General features: G+C 42.9%; 1 protein-coding gene and 1 long non-coding RNA gene across 3 annotated transcripts in view; one reads left to right on the forward strand and one right to left on the reverse strand.

Annotated features, from left to right (window-relative positions):
- The window catches only part of LOC117956845, a 6571-nt gene extending 2210 nt beyond the window's left edge, over positions 1–4361 (reverse strand). The window contains exons 1-2 of one of the 2 annotated variants that reach the window (XR_004659381.1): positions 4351–4361; positions 3114–3115 (exon numbers count right to left, since the gene is read on the reverse strand). This is a non-coding gene — a long non-coding RNA (uncharacterized LOC117956845). Of the gene's footprint in view, positions 1–484; positions 488–2442; positions 2454–3113; positions 3116–4350 lie in introns of those variants that run through there. The other variant, XR_004659380.1, reaches the window with a different exon arrangement.
- The window catches only part of LOC117956834 (retinoic acid receptor beta-like), a 73355-nt gene that overhangs the window by 8227 nt on the left and 45268 nt on the right, over positions 1–19860 (forward strand). The window contains exon 2 of the mRNA XM_034892125.1: positions 7860–8008. Coding sequence (XP_034748016.1) covers positions 7860–8008 — 149 coding nt within the window. The remainder of the gene's footprint in view (positions 1–7859; positions 8009–19860) is intronic.

Genomic DNA, 19860 nt, shown 5'->3' on the forward strand with positions numbered 1-19860 from the left:
GCAGTGAGGTCACAGAGGGAGGGGGGGGCTGTTTGGACTGCCTGGGAATCTTTACACCCAAACCCTAGTCACTTGATATGAACAGTCTCTCTTTGATTCTCTCATTAACACACACACACACACACAATCGGTTTGAACAGAAAACTCAACATGTGGCGGCTTTTCCCTTTAAATATATTTATCATGGAATATAAGAAGATAGACTTTGTTGCTTAAATTCCTCTGTTTCAGAATAGAAATGTGTACAAAAACTACAATAAAAGAAATAGAAAAATAACTAATAGCTTTATGACATTGTGTCTATTTATATATTTTTCACTTTGTCACCCAGAATCAATCTTTTTATTTCAATCATTTCTTCATTTTCCAATAATGGACCTAATATTTTGTGTTCATACGCTCCAGCGGACGGCGACCACATCAAGAAGAAAAAGCAGAAACATGTCATGTTCTTCTTCACAAAGGAAATACATGTCAGACTGACTGACTGACATGTGGTGTTCATTATTTTTTAGAATATCAGTTTTTAGGAATGTCTCATGACATTTTGTCTCTAGAAGTGTATTATTTTACTTTGTTTTTGGTAAAGAAGCAAAAGAAAATTGCAAAACTCAGTCACAGTACTTCTAGAATTTCAATAAATGACAATCCAAATCCAATCAGCAGCCATGTATCATGAAATAATCAAATGGGGAAGAAACCAGTTATGATAATTATAATCAAGGAATGAAGTCGAGTTGAGAGAGTTTTTCCTGTGGAATAGATTTAGAATCCCGGATGGAAAGCAGATCGTCCCTTCTCCCCGCGGTCCTCGTCCCCTCCCCAGCAGACATGGAGTCAGAGGACAGCTCCTCCCTGTTAGTGGGTTTGCCTCGAGCGTTTAAAGCTCTTCTAAATCTCCCGCTCTGGAAAACGCATCGGCGAGCACAGCAAAGCCGCTTCTAATTTGCTGGACTCTGGCTGAACCTGGACCATTTCCTCTGCCTGGGCCTGCAGAGACCCGGGCCTGCAGAGACAAGCTGCAGGAAACCCACTGAGACCGAACCAAGTCCATGTACTCCAGAGAAGCTTTAGTTGCTGTTGGTCTTTTAGAGAAATGTGCTTTTGTCCTGATTTCCTGTTTTTACGACACACGGCTACCCGTTTGTTTTGCATTGCGAGTTGTATTATTATTTATAGTATTTTAATTTGATAGTATTGAGTTTTGGGATTTTCTTCTATTTCTTTGACAAAAACCAAAGTTAATTAGTACACTTCTACAGACAAGATATCATAAGACATTCCTGAAATGGACAACATCACATGTCAGTCTGACATTTGTTCCCTTTGTAAAGAAGAACACGACATGCTTCCAGCCCGCTTCGCTGGGTGAATCATTGCTAAAAAAATTAAATAAAGAAAGAATATCAATTCTGGCAGGAAAACAAATCCATTTTAAAAAATCATCACAAAAAAATCCTGATTTTAGATTTCTTTTCCACCCCCCTGCTGGTTTTCCCTCCCTGTTCCTGGCTGGTTGCAGATCTGTTATCATCTGTCGTGTTTAACCCAATCGCTGTTGTTTATGCTTCTTGCTTTCTATTGATTTCTATTTTAACTAAAATTAAGAGTGCACCTTCTCTCTGCATTATCTGCAGCAGCAAAGCAACGCTGTCCTAATTTGGAGTGCGCCATCACTGTGTTAAATTGCCTGTGAGCTGCCTGCGACAGACTTCGCTCGGGGTTCTTTGCCATCTGTTGCTGGTGCGGACCATGTGGGGCAGTTTTACATGGCAGTGCTTTCAGACTGGGGGAACTGGATAGAAGAGCTCAGAGGGCACACAGAGCGGACAGATGACGCTGCAGCGCTGCACATTATTTCAACATTACCTTAGTCAGCTCCCATTCTGGGCTGGACCAGTGTCAGGGTTCGGGTTTTTGGCGCCCACTGTATATTTATTGAGGGCTGCTGCCAAGAGCCCAGAGACAATTAACTGGTAAGGACCGTTTTCTATTGCAATAGATCTGTGGCTAAAGTCTGAGCAAGCAAGGAAACACTCTGCACACACATTATTAGTATTACTAATATTTTAAAGTCTGAGCAACCCTTAACTCTAACCCCTAACCCTTAACCCGTAAGCCGTAACCCTTAACCCCTAACCCTAAACCCTTAACCTTTAACCCCTAGCCCTTAACCCTAACCCCAACCCCTAACACTTAACCCTTAACACTTAACCCCTAACCCCTAACCCTAAACCATTAACCCTAACCCCAACCCTTAATCCCTAACCTTGAACCCGTAACCCCTTAACCGTTAACACCTAACCCCTAACCTTTAACCCCTAACCCCTAACCTTTAACCCCAACCGGGTTACGTAGATTAGATTATAGTTTTTATTGATCCCAAATTGGTACACGTCAGTGCTACAGCAGCAGCATGTCAGACACACAGCACACAAATACAGAATATACAGAAATGATAAATTAGATCCAATACAAGAACTATTCGAAAATGCCCCAACAAATATTTACTTGTTTATAATAGAAAATCAAACCGCTTAATCTGTCAAAATGTTTGCTAATTAATTTAATAGTTAACATCTAATTGATTCATTACTTGCTCTTTGCAGCTTTTGACAATCGTAACACTGTTCTCTATTGGCTGACATGAAGAATTCAGACATGGCCGAGACACGAGCAGCCAACCGATCGGGCCCAGGCTGATCTGTTCTCCCCCTATCTCTGCCTGTACACCCCCACACAAACCCCACAAGCTGAAGGATGCACTTGTTGCTAATGAGCTTTACCGTTTTGAGCGCCACATTGTGTTATGTCTTTATTTAATAGTTGCATTGCATCACTTATCGGATGAATTCACACCAGGGCCTTTATCAGATCCAGACGGGAGGACGTTATCACATCTTGTCTTTGTGATATCAATCACACCACATTCTAATTTGAGAGCAAAGTTTTAAAGTTCACACCTACTTTCATCAGCTGTGTGTTTTTTCAGAGTTCATCCCTCATGCCGACAGTATCGGCCATGTTATAGAGCGCTACAACTTTTTAAACGCCTCTGGTTCCCCAGAGTGATTTTCCCCTTTCGCTCTCTCCATTGAAGTTTCATTAAATACTTCTATTTCTAGAAAGAGCTTTAAGCCTGAAACCAGGCCAACCAGCTACGAGATGAATCATGACCATATAACATTTCCTTTGGCGCAAAAGAAAATGTTGAAAGGGTCAAACGATTATTAACCAGAAAATAGACGCTGGTTTGTGGGTGCGTTAAACATTTCCATGGTAACAGTGAGCTTCACCAGTGGTGTAGTCTACGCAGGTGTACGCAGTACACCCAGTAAGAAAGCTCCAGGACTTCCATAGACCCATAGGCTAAATAAAGGTTGGTGCAGAAAAGTGTATCCCAATACAGGAAATTAAGTCTTTGACACTCAAAATATTCATGGGGGAGGACAACCAGACCTTCCACTATGATATGGCCCTCCTATCCTGGCCCATACATATACAGTACAGTATACCCAATATTATACATTAGACTACACCACTGAGAACCCATTAGAGACGGCGCTATATATGATGGTAGTGTAGTACTTTTGCACAACACTGCTCTTTCTAAAACTAGGTAGAACTCATACTGACTTGTGGCTCCTACAGGAACATAAGCCATCGTTACAATCTGCTGGTGGTCAGTCCATCTGGGCTGGCCAAACATCTTTAATAAGGAGTCTTCGGAATTACTGTGGTGGGGCCACCAATTTTATTTTATTTTTTCCGTAATCAAAATGTCTGTTTAATCACGTTACTCAAGCAACTAGCGTACCCAAACTGAAGGCTCCAACGATTTATTCCGTTGTCCTATGGCGCCTATTTGTGTCTTTGCATTGACTTTGTATGGAACCGCGACAATCGTGGGAACACCATAAGGTTTCACTGTGCCACATGGATGCCACATCATGTCAACAATTATTAATTTTATAGCTTAGTTTTCTATTCACTAAAAAGGTCTGAATAAAGCCTTTAGACCGCCCTACAGACTGTTCTAGGCCCTGTTTAATATGCAAATTCATTTCTTACAATATACTGTATGTGGTAGGCGGGCCCTGCTCTTGTTCTCTCAGTTGAAGGGGTCATTGTTAAAAAACATTCAATACCCCTGGTTTAGACATTATGGCTAATAATCAAAATCCTTGTGGGGACTGCTGGAATCTCACTGTTGAGCTGTACGGGGGCGTGCTCCTGGCGTCAGCAGGCCCTGTCCCAGTGGACGGGCCAATCAGAGGAGGTGTTTTCTCCCGGCTTTCCCGTCATTCTGCCGGCAGCCTCCAGCTGGGAGTGTGTGCTTTCCTGTTGGACCCCGGCGGCAGGTTCAGCCAGGGGCTAAGAGTTCAGCAGGCACACATTTTTCTCTGCCTTCTCTTAAGCCAGAATCACCGTGCGCGCTTGTCTGTCACCAGCATTTATTTCTGAAATGGGGCTTTCTGTGTATGTTAACATGCGGGGAAGTCGAATCAAAGTTCAATCACGCAGAAAATGGAAAAAGGCTCTCCTGCACATGATAGGGCCTAAACGCCAGCATACAGGTACCCATTGCCCGCCCCCTCTTTCCACACACACACACACACACACGCGTAATGAATCCCCGTTTATGCGTCCCATCTGTCTGCAGGTGGTCACACCGCCTCCCAGACACAGCCATGAGTTTCTAATAGCGGGGTTGAATTGTCGGCACTGCCTCTCCTCAGTGTGAGACTACCCAGCCATCACAAAAGCTCCGAAGGCATTTCGGCAACAAAAGTATTTTTCCTCTCAATGTGCGTTAAAGTACGCCACACCGCCTGGGGAAGAAGGCTAATATGCATTGTTTTTGTGCTCCAGTAGTCAAACATCCTCATCTCAGGTTGAAACCATGTTTGATACAGGGCATGTTACCGTGTGTATGTGTGTGTATGCGTCTGTGTGCGGTGGCGGGGTTGGGGGGAGGGGGATAAATTGAACTTGTGAAACCCCTCTTTTATCAAAGCAACCACACACACACACACACACACACACACACACACACACACACACACACGCACACACACACACACACACACACACACGGACATCCAAAAGGTTTCTTTACACAAAGTAGCAGAAAGTGAAGATGCAGAAGTTGTGAGGCGTTATCATTAAATAGTACCTCCGTTGACCCAGACTGTAGTTATATGAACACATTTTAAAGAAAAGCATGTTTTTATTACTAAAAGTTAGGTTTAAAAAAGTAATGTTTTGGTGTCAGTACTGAAGCTCCAGCACAGTTGTACTCTGTCTTAGTTATATGCTTGCATAGACACAAAATGCAATAGCATATACCCCCCCCCCCCCTCCCCTATCAGATGGCTTTGTGCATTATACCTCTGGCTTTGCTCCAGTTTTGTGTCTCCCCATACATCTGCTTTATGTGCAAGCTGCTTTGGACTGCTCTGTGCCAACATTTGGAGCAGTGAGATGACCCGTTTCTCCTCATTGTTGAAACCAGGTCCCACTGGAGCTGTTTGAAGACTGGAGACGTAACGTGGCTGTCTTTCCCTACCAATCACCATTATGCCAGCTTTATGCAAGTGTGCCGAACTTTTAGCCAGTCGTAGCTGCGTCACTGTTTCATAACAAGTCCCAGAGACTTCTCCTTGCTGCTCAAACTGCTCCTCACACCCAGATAAGAGCGAGAATCGATAGATTTATGAAGCATCTCATTCTAATTAACCTTGGTGATCATCTTACTGTCTTATCCCTTATTACATTAACATGTGTCCTGATGTACAGCACTGTATGTGCCGCAGACTTGTTAAGTCTACCCTTGAGCAACTGAAGTTTCCCAATGCAAAACTGCAAATTCAACCTGCGCAGAAAGTCACACAGGGTGAATGTAGCTGAAGATTAGATTAAACCGCCAGGGAATTCCATGCAAGGCCGAGGGTCCAGTAATTATAAGAGCTTGTCCCTTACCATCAGTAATTGAGTTTACTCTGATGAAGTACGGAAGAAAGTAATCTAATCAGTGGAGATGCTGGAGAGACTGTTGTCCATTTAGTGTGCATATGGACAGCGGCATGGTCTTTGCATTGATTCAAAGTCTGGTACAGTTTCACTTCCAGGTGTGTTATGATTGCACTTTCACTTCCATGAGCGATGATCGTGAAGTGCTGCTTGTGCTTCTGTATATGCAAATTAGGAGCACATCTCCCAAAAACAACACTGTTATTGTGTCCAATTTGGTCCAATTTTTCCAAAGACTGTATATAACAGTGGATGGTGCGTCTCCACTTCCTCCCTCTGTACACAAGTGAAGCAAAATGTCCTAGTTTCAGGCGCTGCCACCCCCCCCCCCCCCCCCCCCCCCCCCCCCCCCCCATACACCCTTTCAGACCAATTGCTAGTCGACCACAGGTGTCAATCCTGAAGTTACAAACAGTTTTAATAGCATCAAATAACTATTGAAAACATACTGATCAGAAAAATTAACACTTGACACAATACTATCGTATTGTATCCTAACATGGAGGGGGCGGGGCTTATGATCTGTACTGCAGTCAGCCACCAGGGGGAGATCCAGATGTTTTGGCTTCATTTATCAACCCCTGGGTTTAACCAAAGAGAAATATAGAAAGATTGTATGTTTTCCCAGTGGCCTCAATCTACTTCCAATACTTTAGTACATTTGCACATTCCTGAGGAAAAAAATCCCAAGCGGCTTATAGTTAGTGACATGTCTTCCATTGCCAGCAATGATTGGACCAACAGAGAAGGTAGGTGGAGCTAACGCAGCAGACTCGCTCTTCTTCCCAGTGTCTGAAGCGGTGTACTGTTTGAGGAGATTATAACTCTAGCTACCTACGCAGTCCTACCACTGGTTTCATGTTATTCCACTGATGGGCCGGTGGTCGCGGTAACACACCAATAAGCATAACTAACTGATAATGAATGTGCCAACCAAGAATGTAAAGAAGATCACTGCTAGCAAGCTTTAATAACTTTAAAAATATTTTGTGCATTTAACACATTTGTTAGATCTCAAGGATGCAAACATTGTGTTTTGGTGAAAAATAGAAACTTTTTGATCATTTACAAGAACACCTTACGGGGCACATTTAAGCCACCATTGTGGCTCTGTGAGGCTGTACAGTGTTGCATTGAGTTAAATGCTAACATAAGCATGCTAACATGCGCACAATTGCAAATTTAGATGCACCAATAACTCTTTAATACAGATGTTTAGCATGTTCATGTTCATCGTGTTAGTTTAGCATCTTCATAGCATGCTAACTTTTGTTGATTAGATTAGCAGGTATTTGGTCTTTAACCACCACAGTGTTGCAAGATGTGAAATTGTACCCTGATGACATCAACACATTTCAGGAGATCACTGATATGATTATCAGTGATCTCGAGGATTTCCCCCCCGCTCCATAGTGGTGGACCTATCAACTGTCTGACTGAGCGACTTAGTGCGTGTTTGCGGTTTGGTTTCACACCTGGAAAAATCCAAGCGTAGCAACAATGTGTGAAAAGAAATCCCGCAAGAATGTTCCCCCTCTCTTATTGGTCGGACGTGTCTGGGGTGGGATTAAGGTCCTATAATACTGCATATTTCTCCCATCACCGGAGCTCATTTCATTTAAATAATCAGATATGTTTTGTGCGCGACGTTTCTACGTCTGTTCTGGTCAGCGAGAAGCTGATACTAACGCAGGGTTCTCTGTGGCAGTAACACAATTTTGTATATATTGAAATGTTTTTTTTCCTTCTATTATCAGTGTATATTAGCATAAATAAATGCATCAGTCATTCGTTTGAAGCCATCTTCTTTCTTCTCTTGTTTGCAGCCATTGAAACACAGAGCACCAGTTCTGAGGAGCTGGTCCCCAGCCCGCCTTCCCCGCCGGCCCCACCTAGAATCTACAAGCCCTGCTTCGTCTGCCAGGACAAGTCCTCTGGTTACCACTATGGTGTCAGTGCTTGTGAGGGCTGCAAGGTAGGACCCCCGCACCTCCTCAGACTCTAACACACTGGGTTCTCTCTCTGGGGCGCTGACACAAAGGGACTTTCCAACCCCAGTTGTTATTACGAGACTCTAGAGAGTGTAGAGGTCGACCCTTACGTTCAAGGTTTTTTCCTACTTTTTGATACCAAATTAAGAAACTGAGCTGATCATCAAGATTTAACATAGTCTGAAGTATATGTTTTATATCTTTTTCGAAGTACATTTCTGACCATCGAAGGAAATCCCTGCTTTGGTTATTGCATTTCATCAAATTACCAAGTTAATTACCAAGTATGTGTCACACCACCTCATGCAAAGGCCGATGAAGTGTTTGGGCGCCTGCAACTTTGACAAAAGGCATTTTTAAGAAGTCACCAGGAAGCGTGATGCGTGTAAAGATGTGTTCCCATTACCAAGTGCCTGACCCATCTGGGTGCGTTTGGAGATGCCTGACGAAGCTCCACGTTGTTGATCCAACATCATTTCTCTTGGTGCCATACACCTCGAATGTAGCTGTTGGCTTACTGACACTGCTAATGAAGTTATTGAAAGCAAAATTAATACACTAATTCTACAAAAGACACAATTCTGGGAGGACTTGGTGTGAGTGCGTGCACATAAAGTACAGCGCATGCATTTACGCTATGCATTATGGCAAAGGTCAGGGGACAAGCAGCTCGTCATACCCTCCCCCAATGTATATGTTGAAATAAAAGAAAATAGAAATACATAAATGAATTTTGATTTAAAAAGCAATAATTGCATAAAAACAGGTTCTCGAAGCTTGAAGCTTGAGTCTGAGTCGAGTCTGAAGTCAATGGTTGTGCGACTTAAGTGCGACTCGAGTCCCCATCTCTGATAATAAGCCACATGGATATTTTGTTTTGTATTTGCTATGGCTTATGAATGCTTTGAGCAACTCAACTCTGACTCTTTGCCTCAGTTGTATAGTTTTAGCTGCAGAAAAACTCTCCTTAGCAATCTTAGCAAAGTCCAACTCCAGTAACTGCGGGGATAAAGAACAGAGATAGTGAGAAAAGTTTTTTTTTTAGTAACTTTGGTTGAACTGTTCCTTTAACACATGACAGTTCGTCCTCTCAGTCTCAGTCTGCTATTCTCAAATGTTCTACTTTTAGAAATTCCTTCCAACTTCTGCTCTGCCAGCAATTGTCTGTCTTCTCCCACTTACAGTACAGCAGCTGTTGCTAGGCAACAGCGCACACCCGCATGCACATAGACACACAATACTTATTAGGCTAGTCAGTGAAGAGGCTGCTGTACCTTTAAAAGCAATTCACCTTCCTGTGTTAAACAGCTGACAATGACAAAATGAAAGTTTACATTACTTAGTGGGAAGAGTAATGGATTACAGTAATAATTATATCATAATTATTATATCATTTCTTTATTATAAAAGATGGACTTTTTTATAAACTACATGTGTGTGTAAACCCTCTAGTCACTAAAGTAACTAGTAACTAAAGCTTGCAGATGAATTTAGTGGAGTAAAAATTTGAATATTTCTCTCTGAATTTTAGTTGAGTAGAAGTAGAAAGTGGCATGAAAAGAAATAAACTCAGTAAAGTCCAAGAAGCTCAACATGTGGACTTAAGTACCGTACTAGAGTAAATGTACTCAGTTCCATTCCCCCAGTGGCCCCCGTGCAGCCAGACTGTGCTGTCATGTCCTCTGTCCTCCCAGCCGCTGTAATTCAAGCGGTGGTATGTCAGGAATCCTTTGGAGGTTTTGGCCCAGAGGGAGGTGGTGATCAGCTCACTCACTGGTCTCCGGGTCAAGCTAAGTTCTCGGCGGGCTCCCATGATGCTTATGTGCCAATATAAGCCTCATCTCAAAGGTGTGTCATGGCCTTTGACCTCGCTGCTCTGTCATCCATTCAAAGCTATAACGTGGGAGTATTTCATATTAATGAACGTCTGTTACATTTAACCCATCGCCAAATGAGCCGAAACACAGGTAGTTTATTTCCACGACGTTCCACTTCTGGGATTGGTCCGGTGTTGCTGGAAATTCCGCCAGATGCATGTCTTTTTGGCCGGATGTCCGTCCCCGTCCTCTGTCGCTGTGTCGGCGTTCTAACCTCTGGTGGATTTCTGAGGACTAGGGTTACCTGGTCCTCAGATCTCTGCAGATAATGACTTCTCCCGAAGTGTCCATCTTGTTTTTTTAATCCTCCTCCTAGATTTGACGGGACATACTCGCAACTGCGTGGAGGAGGGGTGGGGGAGAAGGCTTGCATCATGTGGATGCGCCGACTGTGTCATGGCATTACTTAGAATTCCTCATAAGAGCAACAGAAACAACGCACTATAGCTTTAGGGTAGTATAAAGGATGTAGACCCCAGCTTAGTTTAGGCCCAACACGCCGACAGAGAAGTGAAGAATCATTATCACATCATTGGATCACATATGGACACGGGCAGCCTGAGTGGACATTTTTGCGTCCCTAATTTCAGATGCAGGTGGTGAACAAAGTGCTTCTGAGAAAACAGACAATATAAAAAACATCCAGAGCTGGGATGTAAAAATAGTTCCATTCATGGCAGAATGGCCTTGATATTGTGACATCCCAACTCACGGGGATTGAGCAGCGGATTATATATATATACATACATATATATTGTGGAATGTGTCGTATTACTCTCTCCATGGCAAAGGCATTGTTGTCTGCAGTGCGAGGGGCGAGCTCCTTCTATTGGGTGGATGCAACCGAGCATAATGTGTAGCTGTAGGCTATTAGACAGCACGAAGAACCTTTTTACTGCCAGTTAATGTGCCAATTAAAGCTACAAATAGACTCAAATGCAGACTGTGTGTATGTATGTGTGTTTGTTTGTGTCTCACATGATAAAGAAACTTCATGCAGATTAACATGATTGCACGTATGCAGCAATATAATAAATTCCCACTGCACAGAAAGCCGGTCCCAGCCCTGTAGAGAACTCTTTTACCAGGTGTGGAAACATCGGTGGTTTTTCTCAGCCCTCACAGAAACATCTAATCAATAATGGGAATTTGGGACAATGCAGAGATAGGATGTTTTCCCAGAAATGGCATAATCCAGGTTAATACCAGGAAACATGATGTTCTTTATATACAGCCATCAGACAATAGCAGAACTGTCATATCTAAAGACATGCAACACTTTTATTAATATTAGTTCCTTTTAAAAGGACCCACTCTTAGAAAGCACATCATTACATCTTTTTAAATGGACTTGTTTATTTTGGTGACTTCTCATTTGTGTTTTCCATTGCTCTATTGTAAGCAGTAGATTTAAATTTCAGACTCTTGTGAATCACCCATGCCACAGACATGTCTTGGGAATCAAATAAAATGGCTCACAGTGAACTACATAGTAAAATGGGATTTCCATGCTTTCCATTGTGCCTCCATCGTGGGTCTTCCTCTTCCTCCCAGCTGGGATGCCAGTGACAGATGCAGGGACAGAGGCAATGTATTTACCAAATGGGACATCCTCGTTCCTTCCAGCGACCGTTTAGGAGACAGCAATTACAAATGATGCACAGCATCTTAACTGTCAAACGTGTGAAGAAATGAGCGAGCCATAAAAACAGCTACAAATGCTTTGAATAAAATCAATAGCCTAATTAGCCTGTGAAAGACCACATGTACAGTCAGTCTGATGTCCTCTTCAGGCTCAGCCTGATATTATAGGGCTATAATAATAATAACCTTAACTCTGTACACTTATAGTTTTCCTGAATAAGACGACCTGGAAGGAGGAAGTCTTTTGCAGGGTGGCACTGAGAGCTCCAAACAATGCAAATTAAGAGAACATACAAATAGACCAAAACACAAGCTAGTAAAGAACCATCTTCATTTAGGAAACATCTTCACCAACCTGACCACACTTATAAAGCGCTGCAAGAAGCCAACCTGTTCTCACTCCCAACACGTCAAATACACGTGGTCAGTGGCTCTGGGCGTCGGATACTTACAGAGAAAGTGGTAGCAAGTAGTGTGAAAGTCTGAAAATCTTCATCAGGGAGTGGGAGAGACCCAATGAAACAGGTCTTTGGGGGGACACTAACAAGTGATTGCTGGGAAACCATTGTTGTTGCCATGGTTTGTGGCTAATTAAGTTATCGAAGTCTGCTAGGTCAGTAAAAAGTGCTATATTATCTATTACTGAAAATAAGTTAATTTATGTAATATAGATTAATCATTAAAGTCAATGTCAAGCAGGTACATGCCAAATAGTTTGTGGTTCCAGCTTCTTGCATGTTAATACTGCTTTACAGAGGGCTGAGTGTCTTTGGGTTTTGGACTCCGAGTCGGAAAAAAACAAGACCTTTGAAGGCGTCGAAATTGAGATCTGGGCATTTTTCATTCATTTCTTTTTTGTCTTTTTTCCTGTAGTTAAAATACACAAAGAACAACGTCAGAGAAGGTAGAATATCAGTCAGTACTCTGTTACACTAACTCAAACACAAGACATAATTCAGCATTACAAACACCATTCCATTCTCATTGTCTTGGCTGGTGTTTTTATTCTTATTATTTTTTACATCTTATAGACCAAATGATTACTTGAATGATCATTTCCTAAACTATAGAAATGTAATTTAAGCGATTGAAAATTCATAAAACAATAGCAAACACCAAAATTGACATTTGAGAAGCTGGAACTAAAGAATGTTTGACATTTTTAGATGATGGACTTTTTTCCCATTTTCCCAAGGGCACAAAGACCAGTAGGAAAAGCAAGATGAATACAGTTGGTAGTGACACTTTTAACAGTGTTTGATTCCAATAGGACTGAGTTTGTGTGTTGGTCGGCCTCGACAGATTTGCCGTGTGCACCGAGCTGATTTGAATTGTTAAAACTGGGGGCAGACATATGGGCCTCCAGAAGCACATGCATATGGAGCAGATGACAGTTGTGTTGACCCAAAGTCAAGTTGAGGCAGCCTTCACATTCAGTCACCCCTACACTTCCTGCTCCTTTGACACCTCTCACAATGTCCTTCTGAAAACTCCAGATGAAAACTTCACCAATTGTCCGAGGTACTTAGAGGAAGAAGTCTGATTAAAGTTCCTCTAATGATTTCTGTACCGGCTCTGCTGTTTGTTCCACTGACGCAAAATCCGACATAAGTAAAATATTCTAGACTCCATTGAGGTACATTTTACTTTCCAAGCACAAGGAACTGGCTATCAGATGGGTTTCTACCAGTAAACCCTCGTATTTTGGCATAATTTCCTCCAGCTAATGTTTCGCTCCCAATCAAGTACATCTGTGCTTGTCACGGAAGAGGAAACTTAAATGGCTAAAGACAAATTGGGAAAGTCATCTTATTTCAATAGCTACAACTTTCCAGTACCAGTATCCCTGCTCAGAGAGCACCATGTCTACCAAGTCCAAAGGATTAATTCTTAACCAGAAAATTGTTCCCATGAAAACACATATTTAAAGCCCAATTAAAGGTTGAACTTGCCTTCAACGTGCTGGCGAATTACACAAGTTGAATTGGTGGAGACCAAAAATAGAGCAAGAAGGAGAGTGAAAATTGGACTTACATCATCGGGACACAAACAAGACTGGGTGAATGTTACTGGGTGACTGAATGTTAAATTGGATCCTTTACTGCCGGATGAGCGAATAGGCAACTGTTTGCTAACAAGTTGCTAGTCTATATCCACAACCTTCCACTTCCGGGATTGCTCTGTTGCCGCCGTATGTTCTTCTTGTTGAAGCTGATTTTCAATTTTGACGGGAAGACAACACAAGGGTTTAAGAAATGCCAATAAACCAGAGCATGTTCCCCCCCATCCCAGAATGCTTTGTGGACTTTCCAGACCTGGCAATGCGAGACCATCAAAATGCTAACTTCCCAAGCTGCTAAAGTCTGTGTTTTGTTTAAATCCTGTCCTGATGCCCTATGTAGACAAACCCCCCCCGAAAAAGTAGAATTAAATTATAATCTATTAAGCTCAATAAAATGAAATCAGTTGAACAAACTGCACAGTGTGAGTAAGAAAATGTTAGTCATGGAGTTTCCTTCTTTATATGTGTCAGTGTTATTCTATAAAATACTTATTATTTTTGTGTTCAAACTGCGACCGTGAGTTGTATTTCCTTCCACCTCCAGGGCCACCTTTTAGCGGGTAAGAATACACAGCCTATAAGGTTGGATACTTTGGAGAACTTGTTGATAAAATAGGCAGCAGAATTCCCCAATAAATGAAGTTGGTGAAATGTATCAAGGGGGAGGGTCAGGTGGTTGTATGCACTGTAGGACTGTTGCTCTTTCGGTAGTTCTCTAGTCATATTTCAATAAAGCCATTAAAAAAACATGTATGTATGCTGTTTGGCTGGATGACTAAACAAGTAATGTTGGTCTATGTCAGGGAAAAGTGCTTCTATGTATGTTTTACTGATCTGAGCCTCTGAGGAATAAAGAGATCTCAGAGAGAGATATCTCAAAACCCAGACAACTTAAAGCAGAACTATCTGAATGATACCACTGGAGGTAAGGTTGAAAGAATGTATGCACAACACTTTAGAAAATGACATCTTAACATGTTTTGCATAAGCCGTGAGATGTCCAGAAAGAAAGACAGCTTGAATCTGTACGCGTGTCGTCGGCGCTGACAGGCCTTTGGGAACCAAGACAAAACTTTGAGCCGTGAAACCGCCCCCCCCCCCTCCCTCTTTCACTTGCTGAGGCGTTGACACAGCAGGATTAGTTTGATGGAACTGGTCTGACAAGCGGGGGACCATAACCTCTTTGAATAAAACACAGTTCAGAATGCTCACACTGGAAACGAAGCCCTTCTCTATCTGAACTCCCAGCCCTCTCACACTCAGATCCCGGGAGGGAACAGATGAACGAACTCACACACAAATCGGATTTCTTAACAAACCAGATCTTTTTTGAATAAAGAGTTTTTTTGTTCCCAGCAAACGCTTACCTAACCCTGTGGGCCTGACATAAATAATCATATACATAAAGAATGCATGCTCCACCTTCCACACAGGAAATTACAGACATTATATATATAATGTATTATAAATATATTGTAGTGTAACCTTTCAGACTTGCTCTAAATTCTTTATAGGCACAGGTGTTAACATGAAATGCATGAAAATATAAATAAATGGTCTTATTAGACGTTATTTGACATGGGACACTGGTATAAGCAGGTTAATGCTTGTTGAGGGGTCCTTTATGTTAAGGGTAACTGTCCAATGAGGTGGCCATTGTCAGGTGATAATGGACGACGGCGAGGCCAACATCGCCAGACTACGTCGTCGGGCACTAACCCTAACTTCGCCTGCGTTATCCGCCACTACATGGATGCACTTTAGTCAGACACCTGTGGCATGGTGATGCAGTTAAATTTATTTGAAAAGGCTCTGCTCGTCTGGGAAAACTAATCCTACTTTAACACAGTGGCTTAATAGTGACAAGTGTTAAATTATAATGGATTTGCTGTCTGAATGTGATTGGGTGTTACAAGTCCGCTGATAGCCAAGCAGCTGATGAAAAATCCAGAAGTGAGACAAGTGAAATAGTCGACGTGAATGGTGGTTAAACCTGTCCCTGACAAATCTTCTGTAGCAGCAATATCTCATATAAATCACTACTTTTGAAAAATCAGGTTCACAAGGATCAACCAGAGTTATTGCCAAGCAGATGTGAGGAATTTGCCAGTGTGTATTGTGTGTACGGGTTACTTTAATCGACATACCCAGTGTACGTGAATATGATCTGTGATATGTATTTTTAGGGGTGTTAGTATGGACGCAAGATAGTTCTCAAACGGTTCTATGGGGATCGTTGTCATATAAAAACGCCATTAACAAAATATACTACTGTATATATAAACGTAGAAGTGTGGATGTAGCTTCAGAGGAGGTGCGGATCAAATTTGTAGGTGTGGGGGGTGGTTTGCAAAACTTATTTAACGCTATTTTCTCACTAAGAATGGATGAATAATTGTGGTGTTATTATGTTGTCGATGAAAGTGCACAGCATGGATTGTCAGAACGTATTTTGCACCATGGTTCTCAGATATCCTGCTGACTAACAGACAAACAAACATAAAAGCAGGACTAAAAATATAATCTCCGCATTACGCCGGAGTGTAAATCTGGAAACAAGAGTGTGTACTGGATACATTTTTCTGCTTCTGCGGATACTGGTTTATGTAGATTTAATCTATGTGCACATTCAGTTAACATTTACATACAAAAATCTAATTTCTTGGTGATGTTTTTCTTAATTTCTCATAATTACCCTTCCTGTTATTTCCCACTACACCCCAGCCTTTAAACACAGCAGTGCTTTGCCCAGCAGCCCCCTCCTCCCATCTCATAAGCCCTCCCATATCTTTATTTACTCCCCGCTGTTGCAGGATGGTGATGATGAAGAGCCCAGTTGAGTTGACAGTTTACTGCCGAGATAGAGAGTGAAAAGAGGACATGGATCTGCCGGGCCCTTTCTCTGCCTGTCCCCATAATCTATACAGCTCCCCCCGGTGCTAATACGCGCTCCATAATGTGATTTGTCAACATTGTACAACAGAAAAAGGAGTCTGAGTGCTAATAGAGAGAGAAAAATCAAACAGAGAGGGTCCGCGGCGCAGAGGTGTGACGGGAAATATATACGAGTGTTACGCAACGCCATCCTTCTCCCCCCCCCGCAGTGCAGTCTGCTGCTCAAATGGTGAGACTCTGTGTCTGTTTCCCTCATCAATCAACTCGCCAACAATTTGCAAGGCTGGGGTAGAGATGCCCCCCCAAACACATACACAGAGGAGAAACACACCTACTTTAGACAGTATTTGAGACTTTGATATCAACTGATTTTTTGGAAATGTACAAATATCCCACTGCCGACCTGTTAAAGAAGGGGATCGAAGGAATGAAAGAGCGAGGCTGTGTTTGCACGGACAAGTCCGCCAACATTGACAACACTGGAAAAACACAATTTTGAGTGGGGAATTCCAATTTAAGTACAGAATTTGTGTCAGGATGTGGTTAGCCTAGCATAACAGACAGTCTAAAGGCCGTCTCATGGTTCTGCATAGACTCAACGGCGTACCCCCTCAGACCCCTGCAGACCTCTCTGCATCTACGCCGTAGCCTGATGTCTCCTCTGCAAAAATGTAATTACTACTACCAAGCTTGGCCGTGGCTTAGTAGCATTGCATGCCCCCCCGACTCTGTTCCTGGTTCTCAGTCTCCATGAACAACATGAAATCAAGGAGTGCTGCAGAGGAAGATCTGGCTAGTCCACACAGCCTTCTTGGATGGAAGTAGAACATTCCTTGGTTTATTCCATAGACTATATTAAATAGTCTCAGGAAGGAACTTGTTGTGGTGGATCATGTGTACGTTCAGAAGTAGTTTTAGTCGTCAACAGAAACCTCAGATTGGACAGAAAGTCTAGCTAGCTGTCTGGTTTTACCCTGCAGAGATCTGAGGACCAGGTAACCATAGTCCTCAGATTGGACAGATAGTCTAGCTGGCTGTCTGGCTTTACCCTGCAGAGATCTGAGGACCAGGTAACCATAGTCCTCAGAAATTGCCAACACAGAGACAGAGGACGGCCAGGCATCCGGTGGAATTTCCGGCAGTACCTGAACAATACCGGACATAACACTTTGTTGATATAGACTAAGTCCCACCAAACAGTGTGTGAAGTCAATACGAGACAACCAGGTGCTGTCTGACTGAAACACACACTGCCCTGAACTCGGCTGCTGGTGATCAAATTACGTACAAACAAGCTCACTCCTTTCCTGGTAGCCAGTGTGCATCACGGCAGCTTCATTTCAACCCTTCTCTATTAGTCACTTGTTTCACTTGATATATCTGTTTACCCACAACCAAATCCTGGACGCACACCCTGAAGAAGGCCTGACAAGATCTCCTCCCTTTGGATGCACACTCGTGTTACTGGGAGTCTGGATCTGGCTGTGCTGGAAGGGATAGGTCAGCAGCAGGTCGGACTCTGTGTGCTGTGGGTTAATGTGGAAAGTGAACAGGAACGGAGGCCTCCCAATCGGAGAGGGAGAGAGCTTATAGATGGCTTCTGATCACTCCGGGGGTGTGGGGGGGGGGAGGTGAAAGACTAGTGCTGAATGGCGAGCGGCGACCTGAACAATAGGGGCCACAGTGGGGCGTCTGTTAGCAGAGGACTGCGTGATCTGAAACCTCCTCATTCTCTGCCCCGTTGTCTTTTCATGCCTCTCGCTTCGCTCTCTGCAGCTATTCAGAGCAGGTTGGGTGAGTCACACAGCTCCTCTGTTCAGGCCTTTCACAAGCTAGCTCTCCTTTTTTTCCTTCTTCCTCCTCTTGTTCTCTTCCTCTTCTTTTGCCCTCTCCCTTCTACTTTCCCCCTGATTCGCCTTTCAATCTCTACTGTATCTCCTGGTCCATCTGTGCACTTCAGGTGCTCGGATGGACAGATAAGCACTGATTGGGTTTCGGGGGTGGGGGGGGGGGGGGGGGGGGGGTTGTGTAGAGGAGGAGGAGGAACAGAAGAGAAGAGTCTCTCCGGTTGTTTTCCGCGTTGTAGCTGTTGACTGCTGCTCTGTTTGTGCCTTATCTGGCGAGGTTTCACGTTCGCCACGGTGACAACGGCGGTCTTTGTGCGCTCCTTCCTTTCTTGTCCTGCTGCTGATACAGCAGGTAAAACACATCATCACTTTATGTGTTTCCAAAAGAAAGGAACTTGGCCCATGTGGGCCTGTAACAATAATTTAATTGTCTATATGTTTTTTTATAAACGTGTAATCGCTGTATCTTTGTTTAACCGTAGTACATTGCCAACATTAGCTAAGGTCTTAAGGGATAATATGAAAAATAAAAGTGTTTATTGTGTTAGAAATGCCAAATAGTAATTTTTTTAAGTGACTACTAAAGCTATGTTAGTTAATGGCACTTAAAGTTAAAAATGTTCATAGTAACAAAAATAACAAGGGGGGGGGGACACAGTTAGAATGTTTCATGATAATAAAGAGGCGTGGTTTACTACATAGACTGTGCATTTGTGTTATTAACAAGTCTCCCAATTGGAGTCCGTCCCTCTCTACCCGGGCTCTACCGTAACATCAGCTCCGTGCCCTAAGATCCCACAATGCCTTGTGTTGCTCAGTCCCGCTGACTTCATTACACACGACAACTGCATTTCATTTTCACGTGGCGGTAGGCCAAGACGAGAAGAAACTAACACATTTATAAAAACTAAAATGAAATAGTAGTTGTAGCATTGGACTGGTATTTCATTTTTACTATTTGATTTCTTACATTAGATGATTGTGATTGGTTAAAAGAAAGGCCAGGCCCTCCTCCGCAGTGCTGTAGAGGAAGGTCTGAGAATACGAGACTCTCTTACCCTCATACAACAAATGGTGAATAACACAAATTCTTAATAACACTTTCTCAAGAGACAGAATGAAGGAGATTTCCACACAGTGGTTCCTAACCTGGGGGTCGCAAGATTAGTAACAAATGATGTAACGTTTAAGTACAAAAAAGCGTTCCCAGTCTGAATCAATGTATTTTCATTGGGAAGTAGAACATGGTCGGTGGACCCCCCAGCTCAATCCGCAGGGCATGAATACAGCCTCCCTGCTTAATAGTGTGTCTTTGTCATTAAAACACTGGAGTATTATAATTAATGCACTTATTGACTTCTTCTCATTTCTTTTCCCTAAAATGGCCCAGGAACATTCAGGAAGTCCGCTTCACCCACGGCCCTCCGTCTTTAACCCAGTCCCCTTCCTGAACTCTGCCGTGTCTTTCCAGTGAACTGCAGGTGTAAGTAATAGCCTGGACTGGATAAACG

The sequence above is a fragment of the Etheostoma cragini genome, chromosome 14 (genome assembly GCF_013103735.1).
Source record: "Etheostoma cragini isolate CJK2018 chromosome 14, CSU_Ecrag_1.0, whole genome shotgun sequence".
Lineage (NCBI taxonomy): Eukaryota > Metazoa > Chordata > Actinopteri > Perciformes > Percidae > Etheostoma > Etheostoma cragini.